The sequence below is a fragment of the Centroberyx gerrardi genome, chromosome 20, assembly GCF_048128805.1.
Source record: "Centroberyx gerrardi isolate f3 chromosome 20, fCenGer3.hap1.cur.20231027, whole genome shotgun sequence".
In the NCBI taxonomy this organism is placed as follows: domain Eukaryota; kingdom Metazoa; phylum Chordata; class Actinopteri; order Beryciformes; family Berycidae; genus Centroberyx; species Centroberyx gerrardi.
The window spans coordinates 17889158-17908972 of NC_136016.1; the positions used below are offsets into that span (position 1 = coordinate 17889158).

The 19815-nt window shown below is 41.0% G+C and overlaps 2 protein-coding genes across 2 annotated transcripts in view; one reads left to right on the forward strand and one right to left on the reverse strand.

Moving 5' to 3' along the window:
* c20h8orf33 (chromosome 20 C8orf33 homolog) overlaps nt 1-19815 on the reverse strand; it is a 205115-nt gene that overhangs the window by 54130 nt on the left and 131170 nt on the right. The gene's annotated exons all lie outside the window — the stretch shown is intronic.
* Nucleotides 716-13698, forward strand: nlrc3 (NLR family, CARD domain containing 3). Its single transcript, XM_071926715.2, has 19 exons — nt 716-835; nt 2269-2436; nt 2793-3056; nt 3230-4976; nt 5108-5194; nt 5526-5609; nt 6332-6415; nt 6536-6619; nt 6763-6846; nt 7277-7360; nt 7638-7721; nt 8236-8319; nt 9082-9165; nt 9939-10022; nt 10379-10462; nt 10579-10662; nt 11732-11815; nt 13083-13166; nt 13382-13698. Exons 2-19 carry the CDS (start codon nt 2313-2315, stop codon nt 13470-13472), a joined length of 3405 nt encoding a protein of 1134 aa, XP_071782816.1. The 5' UTR covers nt 716-835; nt 2269-2312; the 3' UTR covers nt 13473-13698.

The following is a 19815-nucleotide window of genomic DNA, read 5'->3' on the forward strand; positions in this document are numbered from 1 at the left end:
TGACCATAAAGTGGTGAACGGAGCGAACAAGCGAGTCAGAGAGACTTGAAATCAATTCCCAAAAAGTTACGCCCTCCCTCCACTGTTGTCAGGAAATATAGTTTTCACAATGTACCTTTGTAGTTGATTGTGCTTGGTTGTATAAGAGCAGAGCAAGCACATTCACTGCACAGTATTGTACCCTAAGTGGGCCTACACTACTGTGATCCACTGTGTGATATCAGTAAGTGGTAGCGAGCGGCAGTGAGTGTCATTTAAAAAAAAAATAATTTGAAACCGCTGTATTCTTCAAGTATGAAAACCATTGTAGTCTGTCTTCAAAGCAGTGTGCATGGTGTGTGTACATTTGGCAGTATCTCTTTCTGCCAGCATTCACTTAGACTTAGATTCCCTGTCTTTGCTCTGTACCATTTTCTTATATTTATCACCCCCTATTTCCCATCAAATATTATCTGTCTCTATATATAGTAGCACTAGTAGCACTTCATACTTCTCTTTGGGTAGTGTTAACACCAGTAATCATGCATACATATGTGGTGCAAGACCAGACTGAAGGCCCAATACAATACCATACCAAAGACAAAGCAAAAGCCTTTTTTTTTTTCTTTCAATATAGGGTGTCAAAACCTGCTAGCCACAACACAGGAAGGAAGACAAGATAGACAGGAAAGCGATGCAGCTTGACACAGTTACACCAGCCGCAGCACTGCAGAATATTAGGTTCATCGCACGCTCATCCTCACCCGGGTTTTCAGTACCACAGAGTCTGCTGCCATCGAAATATGGTCGTAACATCTTTCACCCTTTGGCACCTACAAACTCCAACAATCCCATGGTGAGTAAACCTTTGAAAACCACTAAACATTCAGAGAGTCTTTGCCTCGGTCCCATCTTTCTGCCTCGTGTTTCTCTTTGTCTCATCTGATTTCTTCATGTCTCATTATTCCTGTCCATTTCATTGTTCTGTCCAGCACCTGCTGTAGGATTCCATGTTTTTTGTCCTAGTAAGGTTTTCTTGGGAGTTTTTCCTGGTCTTCACTGAGGGTCTAAGGTTGGTGGTGCAGGTTAGGTTAGGCTTGGTGGGTTAGGTAGGCCTGTTATGTCTTTTCAACATGCTACTTCGTTTTGTTTCCTTGTGTTGTATTTTGCTGCATACTGCATTGCATCATTTTTTTTGTGATTGATTATTGATTAGTTAGATCTAGGTAGGCTTGTTCTCTGTGAGGTCCTTTGAGGTCGAAGGGCTTTATAAATAAACTTGACTTTACTGTGCACTGAACTTTGAATTATTAACTTTGGCAGCTGCGTTTTCTAAATTGCTCCTGCTACATAGGCTAGTTAGAGAGGACTGATTTGAGTGCACCTGTTCCAGGTCTTAAATAGATGTTCAATCATTTTGCAGCAACACAGACTACAGCACATTCATCCATTATCAGCCTTAGCTTGCTTTTCTATTTTTCTTGCTAATCTGTCATCCTTCCTTCTATGCAGACTGAGGTTTGGTTTTTGGGGCATTTTTTTGTAGCTTCAGCTTCCTTTGTGAGAGCTTACGTGATCAACAGCAGACCATACAGGAAGCAATTACCATTTGCTCTTTTCTCAGTGAAAACCTCAACCATATTTAGAATGCAAATATGTGTTTGCAGCACTTTTACTGCAAGTTTGGTGATATGATATGAAATGTGATGTGAGATCCCCAAAAGACACCAACAGGAGTTTAAATTCTCACAACATATGCAGAAAGCAGAATATTCAGCCACTGTTTACCAAACCCCAAACCATCTCAATTCAAAATAGACCTTAACATCTTCAGTGAAGGCTTTAGAATGGATGCATCTCATTTGGATGATCAATCATATCTGCTTTCCAGCAGACATTATATGCTAAATAAGTAACTGAATAAGTGTGTGTGTGTGTGTGTGTGTGTGTGTGGGGGGGGGGGGGGGTTGCCTGAAGAATTGCATTATGCTTGCCATTTTGTAGATACTCCAATCAAAACTGGCAGTCAAGATTCAGCTCAGTAATAATAATGTTTCTGCAAACAAGCAATATAGTGAGTTCAATGAACTAAAATGACTGACAGTTAGGTCTATTACTGACTGTGTATCAACTCAGAGCCAAAGTCAATTAATGCAGTCACTTACAATAATACACCCAGGTTTTTGAAGGTGTGGAGCCTTCAGTTTTTTTTTTCCTTCACCTCCCTTTATCACAGCCTGTCATGTAGTTTCACCTTGTGTAAATTATGTTATTTCATATCATGTGTAGACACAAACAGGAACATATCTGGGCAAGAATTATCACACTTTTTCATGGAGAGGAAGGCACATTACGATTCTATCTTGGACCGAAGCAAGCGCATCACATGGCAAGACGACTGCTATGTGGATCTCCAGTCTACATCCTGCTGTCTCTCCACAAAAGGGGAAAAGGATGGTAAGGTAATTTCCTTTTCTTGTCATGCCTCGTTATGTCTTGTAAATAATGCCAGAACCTTCTTTCCTTTCAGCCTTCTGTCTGTAAGCTACTGTCTCTAAATAAAGAAAAATCACATATTAGGAGAGGACCTCCGACTCTTCTTGTGAAAATAAAGTCACATGGCAATTATGAAATTCTAACTTGAAATACATATCACAGAAAATGTATGGGAAGGAACCTCCAGTTAGATTTGTCCTTCAACAAAAAGTATCATTCTGGGCCAAGCAAATCATTACTCATTGTTATTACTCATTACCACTAATCATTACATGAATCATTATTGGGAGTTTTCTCTCCTTTTTGTTTTGGCTCAGATATTGGCTGGATCCACAAGCATCAGGACCAGCTGCAACGCTTCATTACCACCCCATTCCTGGAGGGGATGTTATCACACTTGAGAAAGCTGGATGTGTTGAGTGCAACTGAGGAGACCCAGATCAAGGCAGAAGGCCAGCTGCAAGACCAGGTTCACATGCTCACAACCATCCTCACCAGCAAGGACCCTCAAGGCTCTGATGCCGTCCGGAGCTTCATAGAGAACTCAGATTCTCAGGTGTCCCAGTTAATCAAAAAGCATGGTAAGGAACTTGGATTTGGGATTTATACTCCAGTGGCTGTTGTAAATGGGTGGAGAACAGTTTGCTCTCAACAATGGTTCAGACATCAAAACTTCTTGGTCATCAAAGAATGAAAAACCTGATAATTTCCCTCATTCCTGAGTATGACTCGAGTCAATTTATGTTGTTTGCAGACCCCATGGTGAAGGAACACAAAGAGGTGCTACTACAGCGATATGACCTACAGAGAGACAGTGATTCTTTCAGCTGCCCCAAACTGAACATTTCCTCTAGAAACTTGCTTCTTGTCGATGGACTGTCTGATCTCCAGCAAAAAGAACATGACCTGATGCAGGTGGAAGCCACCCGGGGAGGGAAGAGAAATCATGTCAGACAGCTGGGCCTGACCAAACTCTTGGAGCCCCTGACCCGGGTCAGTTTGCCTCCCAGGGTCTCCCTCACAGTGGGGGTGGCTGGTATTGGCAAGAGTACCTGGGTCCGACACTTCATCAGACAGTGGAGCCAAGGGGCCATCTGTACAGATGTGAGCTTTGTCTTGCCTTTCACCTTTTGTGAGCTGAACTCAATGGAGAAGCTTTCAGCAGAGAAGCTGGTGAAGCTGGCTTTTCCACACTTAACAGACCTTAGTTTGGTCCTGAACGGCTCTTGTCGGACATTGCTAATATTAGATGGTTTGGATGAATTCCGCTGTTCTTTAAATTTCTCTGATGCAGCGTCCTGCAGTGACCCCAAGAAAGAAGTGTCCATTGATGACTTAGTCACCAACATCATCCGAGGGAATCTGCTCCCTGAGGTAGCAGTGTGGGTGACCTCCAGGCCAAGAGTGGCCTCACTCATCCCTGGAGGATTGGTTGACAGGGTGACTGAGATCCCAGGCTTCAGCCCTAAGGACATCCAGGTCTTCCTAAACCACTACTTCTCTGAGAGGGATTTTGCTAGTAAAATATGGGCACACTTAGAGTCCCATAAGATCTTAATGGTGATGTCCTATGTACCATGCATTTGCTGGATAGTGGCTGATACTCTGAGGTACCTCTTGCAGAGTGGCATGCAGGACAACCTGCCAAGGACTTGTACTGAGCTCTATGCCCACTTTTGTTCCATGAAAGCAGAAGCAGGTGAACCAAGAGGCAGGGAGCCTGTAAAGATGGAGCAGCTCCATGGGAGCAATCGGAAACTGATGGGGAATCTTGGACGGTTGGCATTCTATGGGCTCCTCAAGCACAAGTACACTTTTAGTGAGCAGGACTTCAGGGCCTATGGAATAGATCTACCGTCAACTCAGAGCAGTCTTGGTACTGGAGTTCTTGTTCGTGAGGAGTCAGCCGTATACACAGCATACCGGTTCACTCATTTGACCATACAGGAGTTTCTGGCAGCTACATTCTACCATGTCGCCTCTAAGCGGGCCATCTTTGACTTGTTCTCAGAGAGCACCATGTCTTGGCCCAAGATCGGCTTCCAGAACCACTTCAGAAGTGCCTTGCAGCACTCACAACAAGCCGAAGATGGTCACTTGGATGTGTTTGTGCGCTTCCTGACAGGCTTGTTGTGTCCAGCGGCAGTGAAACCTCTCACTGGTGTGTTGGCCCTTGGTAAAGACGATGGTAGCCAGAAGATGTGGGCAGCAGGATTTCTACAAGGGCTCTTGGGCGGCGGGGGCACCGTGGTGTCCCTGCGAGCCGTCAACCTAGCCTACTGTTTACAGGAGCTGCAACATACAGAACTGTTGCGGAGTGTAGAGGACGACTTGCGCCTTGGTACCCTAGCTGGGAAGTTGACACGTGCCCACTGTGTTGTGCTGGGCTATCTGCTTCATGTGTCTCCAGAGTGCAGTGAAGAGACCAACCTAACAGCTTGTCTGAACTACGCTACAGTCAAATGTTTGCTCCCACAGCTCCTGTACTGCAGCTACCTAAGGTCAGCTCTTCAAATAACTAAGCAAAGCACTGTCTTCAAATAAAACACCAACTGACAGGATAAAGATGCAAATTTTATATATAAAAATGTATCTTTTCAATGGTGAAAAGTATGTCTTATCTATTTTGCAGGCTAGAGAACAATCACTTCAAAGATGATGTCATGGAATTGCTGGGAAGCTTACTGAGTGCCAAAGACTGCCATATCCAGAGAATAAGGTGAGATTACACATGCTTTTCAACTCTGTTACCATGAAAACACAGAGTAGGCTATTCAGGTTAAGCATCATATGAAGGAGATTTTACAACAGAACAGTACTGGGCTGCTGTATCAAAAGAACTTCCTTGATTGCTTCCATAATTGGTAACAACTCTTAATTATGTTTGAGTTGCAGTCTCAGACATAATCTGTTCTTTGTTGATTACAAGGGTGAAAGAGACACTCATTGATTACCATGCGGCTTCATGGAGTGGTCTGGTGATGATGAGAATGTGATGAGGATGAATATTTTACACCATGTGAATGTAGCCTCTTTTCTTCATCCTCCAGTTTAGCAGAGAATGCCATCAGCAACAAAGGTGCCAAAGCCCTCAGTCGTGCCCTCTTGGTCAACCGGACCTTGACCACGCTCGAGTGAGATCTGTTTGTTACTATTTGATCTATGATTGATTACAGCTGAATGAACTGAATTGCCACAACGTTGTATTTTCAAATGTTTTTATTTGCATTGACAGCAGATTAATAGTATTCAGTGCTGAAGTTAAAGATAGTTAGTTCATTGCTGGTATTCATTAGTCAAGAAAACTATAAATAATGTTACATAATACATTTCAGAACCAATTACTTGAAACTAAATTGGATAGCAACACTCATGTTGGTGATTTGAAATGGTATTCAAGTAAACTGCTTAAAGCTACACTAGGCAGCGAGAGGTAGGTTAATTGAAAAATGTGAAACTGCACACAGCACACTCATGTTTAACAACCTGGCTGGTCTGTGATGCTTTTTACCAAAGGAAACCAAAGAGGTGAGAGAGGAAAAATATCTAACATGAGTCCAGCTTTCTCTGGACGGAGCGCTGTTCACTGCTGTTTAGGAGACAGTTTTGTATTTCGCTTTCAAATTTTGATTTGTAACTTCCTGGGAGCGGAGAAGTGTCCATACCCTATTTCTTTTGGGCAAAGAGGGTGAATCTACGGTGTCTCAATTAGAGGGGGATAGGACACTCTTCTCTATTGCAGCCCCACTTTGTGATTTAGGCTGCTAAGACGTTTATACTTTTACATAAAAATGATGTCTTGTGTAGATTTAAGCAATGAAACTGCGCATCATGTAACCAGATATCTGTGCTTTAGTCTCCGCAACAACAGCATTGGCTCTAAAGGAGCTAAGTTCCTGGCAGAGGCCCTCAAAATGAACCAAGCCTTGGTTTCAATCAAGTGAGTGCAACAGCCATCATGGGAGCAACATTACAGGCTCTATACATTCAATCCCCCTGCAAATGCCAGAGTAGCACTTAGGGTTGGTGTGTTTGATCATGTTCTCTCACCACTCCTCAGCTTCCAAAATAACTCCATTGAGGAGGAAGGTGCTAAAGCGCTTGCTGAGGTTCTGCAATCCAACCGCAAGCTTGTCTCTCTGAAGTGAGTAGCCGACCAACCACAAACTGTCTGCCTTTGGCTTGTGTTTGTTGCATGTGCTGACTGAGTGTATGTGTGTGTTCAGGCTTAGAGGGAGGAATCATCATTGTGTTTTTCTTACCTATTGTGTGCATTTGATGATTCAGTGTACAGAAGAATTCGATTGGAGCGGATGGGGCTAAAAGGATTGCTGACGCACTGAAGACAAACCGGACTCTTACAGAGCTGATGTAACTAAACAATATATCAATTCACCCTACTGATATTGACAATGTTGTCACAATATATATGTCACAATATTGTGCATATTTATCAAAAAACAGCCGAGGTGGTAAAATAATGCAAACTTTTGTTAAAATTGATTTATGGATTACTGGAATCAAAATACCACATCATTTTTTTATTTTTCTATTTTATTCTATTACATTTTTTCACAGCGTTTCTGTTTTGTAAAAGCTGGTTAATATAGAACTTTCTGCTTAGTTCAAGGAATTTATACAATTCTTGCAGTTTCTTTGTAATCTGTGTACTCCAAAGGCTTCATCTTAAAAACACCTCAATGTCCTTGGTTACCATAGAAATTGACAACCATGTGCCATTTTAGCAAACTAATTACTTTATTTTTCTTCGTGTTTTCACCGATGTTTTTCTCGTCCGCAGCCTTTGTAGTAATCAGCTCGGGGACAAAGGAACAGTAGCTTTGGCCGAGGCTCTGACTGTCAACCACACTCTCCTCTCTCTGCAGTCAGTATCTTGTCAATAGGAATGCATTATAGCCTCCACACAGCACAAAGACAAACACAATACATCTGTCACCTTCCATTCAAGAGTGCACAGCTTATGTGCTTCAACACGGTGCCTTATTACACCTTCACATACTGTGTAGATAGAAAGTAGTTTGTCGTGTTGTTCATGCTGTATTGACTGCATATATGCTTTTTTTTTTAGTTCCACAAGAGCACAACAGCTAGCTGAAACATTTATTTCATTGCTTAAACTTTCTAAAATTTTTGGTTGGCAGCCTTCAGAGTAATTCAATCAGCAACAGGGGAATGACAGCGTTAACCAAAGCACTGAGGCTGAACCATGGCCTTGTCTCCTTGAAGTGAGTATGACACCTAAATGCTTCTTTCACCTTGATAACTTTCCTGTAATTTCCAGATGATCTCCTATTAGCCAACCCAAATATTTATGAAAATATAATATATATATATAAAAATGTAATATATGGGCTCTTATGAGAATATTTTGACACAACTGATCGGTTTCTCTCATTCCAAAGAGCATGTGGTGCCAGCTCTTGTTTTCTCTATATGAATAAAAAAAAGCTGATTAAACTTTCCAGCTTAACCAGTACATTTGCTCGTGTTTATCAAGCTGCTCAGTTTTAGCTTGTGGTGATTTATGATTTAGGAAATGCATAACTAATCGTAGATCTGCACTCCTACTCTTATACATGCTACATGTAGGTAAATACTAGTCAAATATGGTGAGGCATTTCTTACAGGCATTTTGAAGTATAACTTTCATCAATGAGAATTACTTATTGAAATTGTTGGAAAGGTCAGAGTAATTCCTGTTCTCTTTTTCTCCACATTATTTCTTTGTCCTCTGATCAGTCTAAGAGAGAACTCAATTGGGGTGGAGGGGGCAAAGGACATGGCCCGCGCCCTCCATGAAAACAGCTCTCTTCAGGATCTGGAGTGAGTCACCTCATTAATGGCAGTCAAGACCACATACCACACAGAGGCGTAGAAATATCCTGCTGTTCAAATTATGTCAGTCCCCCAGAATATGCCACTCAGGGCTATTGCTGTTGGAAAAAACCCTGCAAACCCCGTGAGACTCTGAGCCTCTGAGCCTCTGCCTTGAACTGATGATTATTTCTATTATCATCCTTTTCCTTTATGTTTTCTATATTCTCAAGTCAACTGTCTATTTTGAAACTACCTGCAGCTCTGTCCTACTGTTGCGTACTGTAAAACATTGTCATTTCACTGATTAAACATGTTAGAAACAAATGGATTTCAAGGATTAAGAGGGATATAGGTTCATAATTTAATATATTTGGTCCATTATCACTAACTAGTAAGCTGGCTAACTTATTTGCTAAATTCAAGCCATTGTATTGGTTGCTGTTCCCAAGATTGATAACAGTTAGGTCTATCACTCACCCTATGTGTTGAAGTTATAGCCTATGCAATCTTTGGGCTAAAGTTTCCCGCCCCAAGTGTTGCTGTGTCAACGCAGTTCAATTTTCAGATTTTAAATTCAAGTGCTTTATTGACATAAAAGCAGAAAATATTGAGAAAGCATCAACACACATTAAAATACATGTAACTTAAATGATACACACTGTGTGTTTGGTAACCGTTCTCTCTTTTTCTCTGTGTGTTTAGTAACCGTTCTCTCTTTTTCTCTGTGTATGATTGCATGTACTGTGTGTGTGTGTGTGTGCATCCCAGTCTCACAGCCAACCTGCTGCATGATGAAGGGGTTCAAGCTATAGCTGGTGCAATCAGGGTTAATCAAGGTCTCACCTCTCTGCAGTAAGTCAGACTTCCAAAGCGCACACGCACACACACACACACACACACACACACACACACACAAACACACACACGTGGTTTGAGTGCACCCGGACATAAAAGCCATTCCTTATAATTAATATTGTGATTTTCAGTGATCATCTATGTCCATTATTTTTAAAATGGCAGTGGAAAACACTCTCACACAGTTTCTGAATCTCCAATAAATGCTCTGATATTTCATCTTGTTATTGAGAAAAACTTGGCATGGTTAACAATTCATATTGATTGGGTATTGTTCTCTTTGTTTTCCTGGAAGGCACCACTCCCATCAAGAAATTAATACATCATGTTAAGGTCATCACACTGCAAGAAAGTAAATCTTGAAAAGCCGTTTGTATTTAGTATTGAGTTGTAAAATCGTATTTCTTTTTGTCAATGGAGTGAGATGATTTCACTTGTTTCCAATATAGTTTCACTTGTTACAAAAAGGTGACAATATCTTGAAATAAAGCAGATCACTCCACTAGTGTGATTCAAGATTCTCGATTTTTTTTTGCAATGCAGAAGTAATTACAATGTCACCTACCTGTAGTCCTTCTAGAGATGATTAGATTAATCCTCCAGTAAATAGACCACACCATTACAGGACATGACACTTTCACTGCCAGTGTTTCCCTGCATTTACCGCTCATGCTTGTGACAGAAGGTTTTTACAGCATGTAATACAGCATATAAATATACACAGATTTGCTCTATAACCTGATGTACCTCTCTTCTTTTTTTTTCACCAGTCTACAGTGGAATTTCATCAAGTCTTCTGCCACTAAAGCTTTGGCCCATGCGCTGCTCTCCAATTCCACAATGCAGCTCTTGGAGTAAGACCAATACCCGAAACTTCTACCATTGTTTCATGACGCCATGCATTTCCCCATTATCTGTCCTCATTTCTCTCACCTTTGTATCTTTGCTTCGGCCCCCACCACACCTCCCCCCTGCGTTAAATTGATCTCCCCAAATTTTCAAGGCTGTATTCTGTTGAAGCTTGCCGCAATGAACATTAGTGCCAGCAAATGACTAGTTACAGAATATTATTGATTGATCGTGGTTATGTCAGTCCCTTAATAGTTATGTGAAATTGCAATCACACAGCAATTTTGTTGTTTAGTGTGGTCATGGTGTGTGTGTGTGTGTGTGTGTGTGTGTGTGTGTTTGTCTCCACTCCTCACTGCAGTCTACAGGAGAATACGATCGGGAACGAAGGTGTCATTGTTCTCGCTGAAGCCCTGAAAACCAATGCATCGCTGCGTACATTATGGTTAGTATCTAATTTGCATACAAATGACAGAAAAATTGAGATTGACCTAAATGGGTCTATATGAATTCATGTCGTGTTTTCATATGTGGTCAATGGTTTGTGTGCTCACTCTTCAGCCTGCAGGGAGTCTCAGCAGGCAGCAGCGGAGCCGTTGCAATGGCAGAGGCTCTAATGGTCAACCAAACCCTACAGACACTAGAGTGAGTTCAAGCTCTCTCTTCTGCCAGACTATCCCGTTCTTATTTGACACTGGTCCACATAAAACAACCAAAACCTGGACATTCAACTCCATCATGCCTTATCTTAAACCAGTGGTTCTCAATCCTGCTGGTCCTCAGCTCCCAGAGTGCTGCTGGTTTTCTAGCCTAGGTGGATAATTGCAATTGCAAAATAGTCCCTAATTAGATGGCTACAGTGAAAACCAGCAGGCTGTGGATCTGGAGGATTCACATTGAGAACATCTGTCTTATCAAGGTTCAGTCCTTCTGTTACTCTCTCTATGTGGAAAAAAACTGTCTCATTTGTCGGCCTTGTAGATGTGTCCATCACACATCTACAAGGCAGACAAATTTTTATTATTTGATTTAATTTGTCTCTTTTTTATATATTTGGATGTTACTTTGCTTTTTTCTTGTTCTCCTTCCCTTACATTTTCATTCTTACTGAGAAGCTTATTTGTATCTTGTAGAATTGGGTTATTCTTTTTTTTTTTTTAAACTTGCTCATGTGGCTCTCTTGAAAAAGCGAATACAGTACTTCCCCAGTCAAAATAAATGGGATTGATCAATCAGTTAATCAGACATTTTAATCCATTGCACTTTCTTTCTCTGCAACTCTTCAATTTGCCTATCCCCAGCTGCAGGAATTGTTCTCTCACCTGTCTACCTGTAGCTGCTGTAATTGTATGACTCTCAACAAAAATATACCTCTATGTACCGCCTTTCCCGCTACGCAGCTAACACTAATCAGCTCAGTTATTTCAGTCAGTTATTTTCCCAGACCCTGAGAAGAAACATTTCTTGAGATTGCGTCCAGCTCTGGCACTAAAATGAGGTGAAATGAAATGAGGAGAAAAATCTGGCTGCAGGAGAATACATCCTGCCCAAGGCTACATTTTATCCCACTCTGACATTGCTTTTTGTCCCTAATCTTAATGCCTGTTGCATTTCTCTAATGTTAATGTTAGAACAGATTTAGTCATTTATGTACCTCACCTAATGCTGTATTTTGTCCTTAATGTTAGCACACTTTTTCCACTGTGTTTTTCAGCCTACGTGGAAACGCTGTGGGGATGGAGGGAGCCAAGGCTTTGGCCAATGCCTTGAAAAACAACAGAAGCCTCAAATCTTTGAAGTGAGTCCCCACAGCGATCTAATCATGATCTGTGTCCCACAGTGTCTGTGCTCAGTGCAGAAAGCATTAGAACTTGCATTGCCATGGACAGTGAGGGTCGATCACTGCACTAGCTTAGGTCTTTGTTCCATTAGTGAATATTGATTTGACTGACCTGTAAAGCAGACTTATTTTGAGAGCAGAGTTGGCAGCATGTTAAAAATGACCGGCTGTGTGACATTTTTAAAACTAGAAGGGCACTCGGAGAGCGCAGACCTCCGCCAAGGTTCGTGCTATTATTGCTTGTTTGTGAGTCGGATCCGGATCCGACTCCAAAATTTAATGGGTTCTTCCTTGGCCCATGCTACACCCTTCCACGAAGTTTCATGAAAATCAGGCCAGTAGTTTTTCCGTAATCCTGCTAACAGACAAACAAACAGACAAACAAACAAACGGCACCGAAAACATAACCTCCTTGGCGGAGGTAATTTTTGTGACATTCTGAAAAAAAAAAGTACTGTGTATCATTTTACTCGACCCTGGAAAACACAATTTACACAGTTTTTGAGAATGAAACGTCTGTTGCTCTGGGGAGACACAAATACTGACTCAAATCTTGCAAACAAAACGTAAAGGAAAAACATCCACTGCAAAATGTGGGTTACCATAGCAAACATACAGTAACATAAATATTATTATCTGCTGGCTGCTTGGACACTGTGCCAGTTGAATCTACCAAGATCTTGTGAAGGAAAATACATAAAGTAACACTGAAATGAAAAATTACTTTTAAAATCAAATCAAACTGCATGTCTCTCCCTAACTGATGTCCCACTGGTTTCCATTTTGGGATGATCCCTGCTGCCCCAATATCCTGTTTCAACAGGACGTACATCACATTAAGGAAGGAAGATACTGTTAAAATACGGATGCATTGTGACTTTAATTTGGTGGAGTGACCCAATTATGAAAAAGTAGCAATAAAAATGGATTTACAATACAAATAGTACAATATATTATGTGAAGATAACATTTTATGTGTTATTTCATTGCATTGTTTTCTTTGCACAATAGATCTGGGTTCTTTGAGACATGCTTGTGATGAAGGACTAAGCCTATATAAATAAATGAACTTGTTATTTACACAAGATCAAGAAGGATATATGAAAGGCTTGGCCATTGAGCCTCTGATACTCGAAGGGTCTTAAGGATTCATGTCTGTATGTGTGCGTGTGTGTGTGTGTGTGTGTGTGTGTGTGTGTGTGTGTGTGTGTGTGTGTGTGCACAGTCTGCAGGAGAATTCTCTAGGTATGGATGGAGCCATATTCATTGCAACGGCCTTGAAAGGCAACCATCAACTGACGTACATGAAGTGAGTTATCTGCCCCTCGTCCAGATCTTCTCATACCTAGTAACACTTTACTGTATCAAAGTTTGGGAGTTCATATGATGGTGATGATGATGATGATGATGATGACAGTGATGGTGTGTGTGTGTGTGTGTGTGTGTGTGTGTGTGTGTTAGTGAGCAGGATGTAGTGTCAGTGTGTAGATATGTGTCATTTTGCTCATGTAATCTGCTCTGTAGTTTGCAGGGAAATGGCATCGGAGAGTCTGGGGCGAAGGTCATATCCGACGCCATCAGGGCGAACTCTCCAGGCTGCGTGGTCGACATCTGACCCAGGAAAACACAGCTCATCTTCATCTCGTACTGAGAGGGTCATAGCGCAGAAAGAACTGTATTTATTTGATGTAGATGTTAAATATGTAATTTATTTAAAGTGCAATGCTATCGGCAGGCATACAATGGCACTGAAAATATACCACTGTAAAAACTATTATTACGCTACTTTAATATATTTATTCACATTTATTTTACAATAAATAATTCCATTTGTGTCAAAGCATCAGTTGACATGTGATCATGTGTTGTTGTGAAAGGCAAGAGTTAAAATACACTTGTCTTATCAGCCTAAAGAGAAAAGTGCCCTTTCTCTCCTAATTGAATGAAATTAATGATAAATGATGGTGTCGAGTCACTGGTGGGAAAACTTCTTCAATGTGCAAGGTTGCCTAATGCAGCTTTACCAACTTTGTAGTGGCTCTCAAGGTAAACAAAGTCAGAGTTTTAATGAGTCTGTTTGTTTCGCAATTAACAGTTCTGTCTAAGGCCATAGTGCAGCCAGTCTAAATCTAAAGATATTTATCACAGAATAAAGGATAATAACTCTCAATGAGAGAGTGAGAGAGTGTCTCGGTCTTAAATGTGGTCAAACTAGACACAAATTATCAGGCAAGGACAAGGTATCACACACTTAACAATATAATATTATATATAACAATATATAAAATTATCCTGCTGACTCCTGAAACATCACTGATGTCCGGATCAACTCGTGTGATCCAGCATGAATCAATTTGTAATACGCATGTTAACGCAACATGCATTAATATGCGCTAAAAAACACAACAACAAAGAAAAAACACAAAAAGAGAATTGGGTAAAGCTGTGGCTGGAGACACCCAGTCAACAAGAGTTCCCAAATTATTCACTGTGAACTGGGCTCTCATTGGCTGTTGGCGGCCTCTGCTCTTGAAAGGAATCTGTGATGCCCACGCACCACAGGACCCGTCCAGACATCTGCTCATAAATATCAAACATGTTTGATACGATCAAGCGGTGAGACGACCAGGGTGGATAAGACCGAATCTGTAAACTCCTCACACTACCAGATAATCTGTGTGGACTATCAGTCTCGATCAAGGCTCAGGTCTGGTTTCCCCTCCTGATTGGCTTTCCATATATGTGTTAATCGGCCTGATAATCCTCTAGTGTGCCAGGGGCTTTAGTTCCTCTCACAACCTGACACGAGAACCTGAGAGTATACGAATAATAATAATCCTTACCCTAACCAACTCACTGTTCTTGCCTAAACTTTACCTTATCTAGCCTCCGCCTAAACTTAGCCTAACTAGTTGTATGACTTGCCGAAACTTAACCTAACCCAGAGTAACATTCCTGTATCTCTAGCTTCTAGATACTGTAAGTACTATATAAATACAGTTTATTCTTATTCTCATTGTTAATAATACTAATAATAATAAAATTTTGAATACATGCACATGGCACTCAGTTAGCCCTTTGTGTGTAATTTCATAATGTCAATACATCTTCCACATGCAGTCTTAGCAGAACAAATACTCAATCTATGTGATTTGGGAAACTTAATGTGCCAGTAATAGCTTAGGTACTAAACTTCCGACTATCTGTAATATTGAACTTGGGTTTAGGGCATTTAGAAAATGCTGGTATGCAAACATTAAATGCTGTTCTGTCTTTTAAATGTTTTGCTTGGCCCTGGTTTAATAAAAACACATTAGTTCTGGTCCCCTGGCTGCATTGGCTGTGTATTAGTCATACAGGCTGTGGATGATCCGCCAAATTAAACAGCACACACTCACAAAAAAACCTTAAATTGCCTCTGGACTCTACACTGGGATTCAAAATTCATACCATGAGTAGCACCATTTGGCCCCAGCTGAAATCGTGTGGAACATTTTCTCATCCTGCCATCCTTCAAAACAGAGATCCAGTTTGTGTTTCATTTCATTTGTCAATTTGCTTTAAATTTCTCATTCCATTTCATTTGCTGGAAGTACAATGCCTTCAGATTGCATTCAACCCTCTTGAGTTTTCTGCATTTTGTGGTGCTGCAGCCCGAATTCAAAATGGATTGAGATGTTTTTGTCAACAATCTACACAAAGTGAAAACATGTTTTTAGATTTCTTTTTAAAATGGTCAGGCAGTGACTGGGGAAATGTTATTGGACTGTACAGCAGAGCCTCATGTCATTAGATAGAGGATTTGGATTTGACCTGGACTTAACATCTTTGCAGCGACACAAATAGAGTTAAAGTGCATCCAAATGCGCCCCTTGAATGTCCTTGAGATGTCTCTACAACTTGATTGGAGTCCACCTGTAGCCAATTCAACCGATTGGACATGATTCAGGACAAAACACTAATGTCTATTTAGTCCCACAGATGACAACAACATGTGAGAGCAGAAACTCTACCATGAAGTCCAGGAAGCTGTGTGTAAAATTAAGGAGACAGAACTGTGAAGATCTGGGAGTTATAAAACAATTTCTAAAGTGTTGGGAGTTTAGAAGAGCACACAGTAAGCTCATCAGTAGGAAATGGAAAAAACATGCAACAGCCCAGACTTTTCCTAGAGCTGCTCATCCGTCCACACTGATCAACCAGGCAGAAGCACCTTGGGCAGGGAGGAGACCTTGAACCCAAGGACGACTCTAACAGAACTACAGAGTTTGTTGGCTGTGATGGAAGATCTTGCTGGAAAGCAACAGTCAGTGCAGCACTTCATCTGAGCTGTATGAGCTGAGCGGCCAGAAGGAAGCCACTCCTGAAACAAGAGGCCTAATCTTCCACCATAATCATCATGATATATAAAATATAACCAGTTGTGCTAATGAGGCCATTCATTAAAGGAATTATTCCAGGGGAAAAAACAGTTTTCCCCTCATTTATATGCAAATGTATGCAGGAAGTTACTCAAAAATCTAATCAGATCATTTACTCTATAGGGGGAACCGGTGGTATCAAGTACTTTTCTTGTCTTTTCGTGTTCACAAAAATGTGTCTACACGCACACAGACACGCACACAGACACGCACACATGATGACATCGTCTCCCGCGTACCATGTAGGTGGCGGGACATGAAAAGACAAACGAGAGCAGCCTGGAGTTTGCAAAAAGGCGCATGAAAGCATTCCATGGTCTGATGAAAGGAAAATGAAACTCTTCAGCTGCAATCCAAAGCACTATGTCTGGTGGAAACTGGGCACAGTTCATCGCCCGTCTCACACCTTCCCTGCCACAAAGCACGGTGCTGGTAATGATGGTTTGGTAACAGTTGAAAGGCTCAGGACGTCCTGGTGGTTCACTTATGTGACGACCCTCACATACCATGTAACTGCGACAGCCTGGGTTTGAATCCAGCCTGGGACCTTCTGTCACTCCCCTCTCGCTCCATACTCTTCCCTGTCTCTCTCTACTTTCAACTATATAATAAAAGCAAAAATATCCCAACTAATATTTAAAATAAATAAAAACTCCTGAACTTCCTGAGCTTGAATCTCCTGAGAAAGATTGAAAGAGAAAGACAGGCAAAGCTATTTTTATTATTTATTTAATCTTTATTTAACTAGGTAAATCTCATTGAGATTACAAATGTAAGAGAGACCTGGCCAAGAGGACAGAATGAAGGACAAAAAAAATGGACTATGCTTACTTAGGTAAACATAGTCATGTAGCACAAATAAATAAAATCAAGATTAATAGAATCAGTCAAAGTACTCCTTATGTTGACCATTATAAGGTTCCTTTGTTCAGGGTTTTATTGGCAGTTGAGATTAAAAAAAAAAGACAAAATGGGACTCAGAGTTGAATTTCCTATGGTTTAGGAAGTATTCCAGCCATACCATCTAAAGCCGTTTTGCAAGCAATTTTGAAACTGTTACACTCCAATCCCAGTTTCTGTTCAAATACTTGAAATACTTTCATATTGCTAAAAGCTGAGGACATACAGTACTGCGGGCAAAACTTACACATCAACAACTTTTTTTCTGGTGGCTATTGCTAGGCATGTTCATCTCAAAATTTAAGAAATCCCCTCAGTTTAGTTTACAGTTAAATGTAATGTCTTCACATTCTTTCCAGGTTGTAATGAATTTCTCCACATTTTTACAAGGTGCAAAATCCATATTATGTTGTCAGGGACTTTCTGGCAGTTTCTGGAGTTTGTAGAGTTTCAGGTTCAGGCAGGGAAAACTATTGGAAGTTCATGAACTACAGTGCTTTCGATGCAGGCCGGTGCCCAGGCATTGTCCTATAATCCGAATACATGAGTACCTTGTTGTATAAAATCACTTTAGGATTTGCAATATGTGGCAAGTTTCAAATAGAAACGTATTGCCCTGTCATTCAGTCTAAGCTTTGCTATTTGGCCGTGACACTGGGGAAATTTGAACTACAAATTCTTAACACCATGTAATTCTCACTGGCAACAGATGTAATTTAACTTCAGTCTACCGTTTCTTTGTGTTATTAAGAGTCAGGCGGCCCTGGAAGCTGTTAGTGATGGTGGTGTTAGAGGTAAGGGGGACAGCAGGTGTTTTGACTACATTTTTCAGCATGACGATTAGAGGAGGCTCTTAATGAAAAAATGATCAATTATTTCTGCAAACAAATTCACCCAAAAGTTTCTAGTGAGAGGTCACAGGAAAATTGGGCCCTTGGGAAATTCTTGTTCTCCGCTAGCTGCCAACCATCAATCCAGGCTGTAACCTGACCCGACACTTTGCAGCGTCTGGAGACTCTGCTCATTCCTCTCCAGCTCCTGCTTCTGTTTCTTTCTTTGCCTCCAGACCAGTCTCACCACACACTACATTATTCAGCAAGTCCCTGGTCTTCTCCACACTTACTTGGATCAAGAATAAAAGCCATAATTATCATGCAGAGTGGACAGCCCAGCCTCTTTTCAGTTTTCCACTTTATTAAGACAATGAATGAAGCGAGGTCAATACTGAGGAATGACACCACAAACACAGACTGCAGGATGAAAGAATCAAATCAAAACCAGCACGGTGAAATACATACCAAAACCTGCCCAGTGGCTGTGCTTGGGGCCTTCTCAGTCTCATTACTCTGCAGAGGCCTGGCAAGGAATTCATTTCTTGAGGAAATGCACAGGCGGTATCGTCTGAGAGAAAGAGCTCCACTTTTACTGCACAAAACAAACACATCTCACGCCTGCCAGTCTCACAGGCCTTCACTCCTGAGTCTGACATTGAAAGTTGAATAGCCAGAAGCCAGGCCAATATAAAGGGGTGAATTCACGGTCATTGCCACCTTTTCAACACATTGTAAAGTCACATTAGTTGTGTAAAGTAACCACAAAAAAATCCAAAGCCAAAAAATGTTCCAATATTAATGCATTCAACACTCCTGAAAAGAAGTTGCGGTTCTGTTTTTCCGACTTTCTAATCCTTTGGATCCTCATTTGATTCAGTGATTGATTTACATCATATTTTACATTTTAGACATTTATGAACATAGAAATCTTCTGCACACCTGAAAGGGCAGTCTTAGTGACAGGTTCATAGGAGGAAGAGGGAAGTAAAAAAAAACTCCCATCAGTAATGGGATGTGATTGGCCAATTGTAGGCCTTGACATAATATAGATTCCACTGTGACTTCATGATTTGCCTGACGAAGGTCCTTGACCGAAACGTTGTAAATGAAGACAGTGTTCGGGAGTTTTTTTACTTCTCAAATTTTAGCCAATTAGCTGCCGCTCTTATACGGACAATCTTACAAAAAGTGCAACAGTAGATTAAGCTTCAGTTCAGCTCATACTGTCATAATATCAAAACCTTGACTTCAGTACTTCAATACCAGGCTAAGTTTCACCGTTTTGATTCTAAATTGATACCATGGAAATATAGGAAAGAAAGAGCCACTCACTCTGAGAATTAAGGAGTCTAGGAATGTTTTCCACTTTACCTGTGATCCCACCTGAACTATCAGTTATCCTCCTCTGCTCGGTAAAAGAGACTAACAGCAGGCCTGATGTCTGAATATCCACTGAGATTAAATAGATGAGATATGAGATATAAAAGTTATCACCATCAATTGGACCACAGCCTTGATGAAGACTGCTCTGTCAGACTCTGTATCTACATCAGTGGGAACGTCCACCTGAGGCTCACATCTGCATTCAGAGAGTGAGAGATACTACACTACAGTCAAGTTATCTGAAGTTCTCAATAAGTATCAGGCCAGCAAAGCCAAAGGGCCTCATCGAGTGAAAACAACCCTAACCAATACTTAGACAGAACACCGCTTTTCAAGGTAAACAAAGCCAGCTGCTATTCAGTACAGAAATAAATTCATTAGCACATAAAATGGAGGGTTGATAGTGTGAGCCACTTAGTTT

Coding starts and splice junctions, on each gene's coding strand:
- nlrc3 (XM_071926715.2), top strand. CDS start 2,313: ATGGAGAGGAAGGCACATTACGATTCTATCTTGGACCGAAGCAAGCGC. Junction 6,416..6,535: donor CAAGCCTTGGTTTCAATCAA/GTGAGTGCAACA, acceptor ACCACTCCTCAG/CTTCCAAAATAACTCCATTG. Junction 6,847..7,276: donor CGGACTCTTACAGAGCTGAT/GTAACTAAACAA, acceptor TCTCGTCCGCAG/CCTTTGTAGTAATCAGCTCG.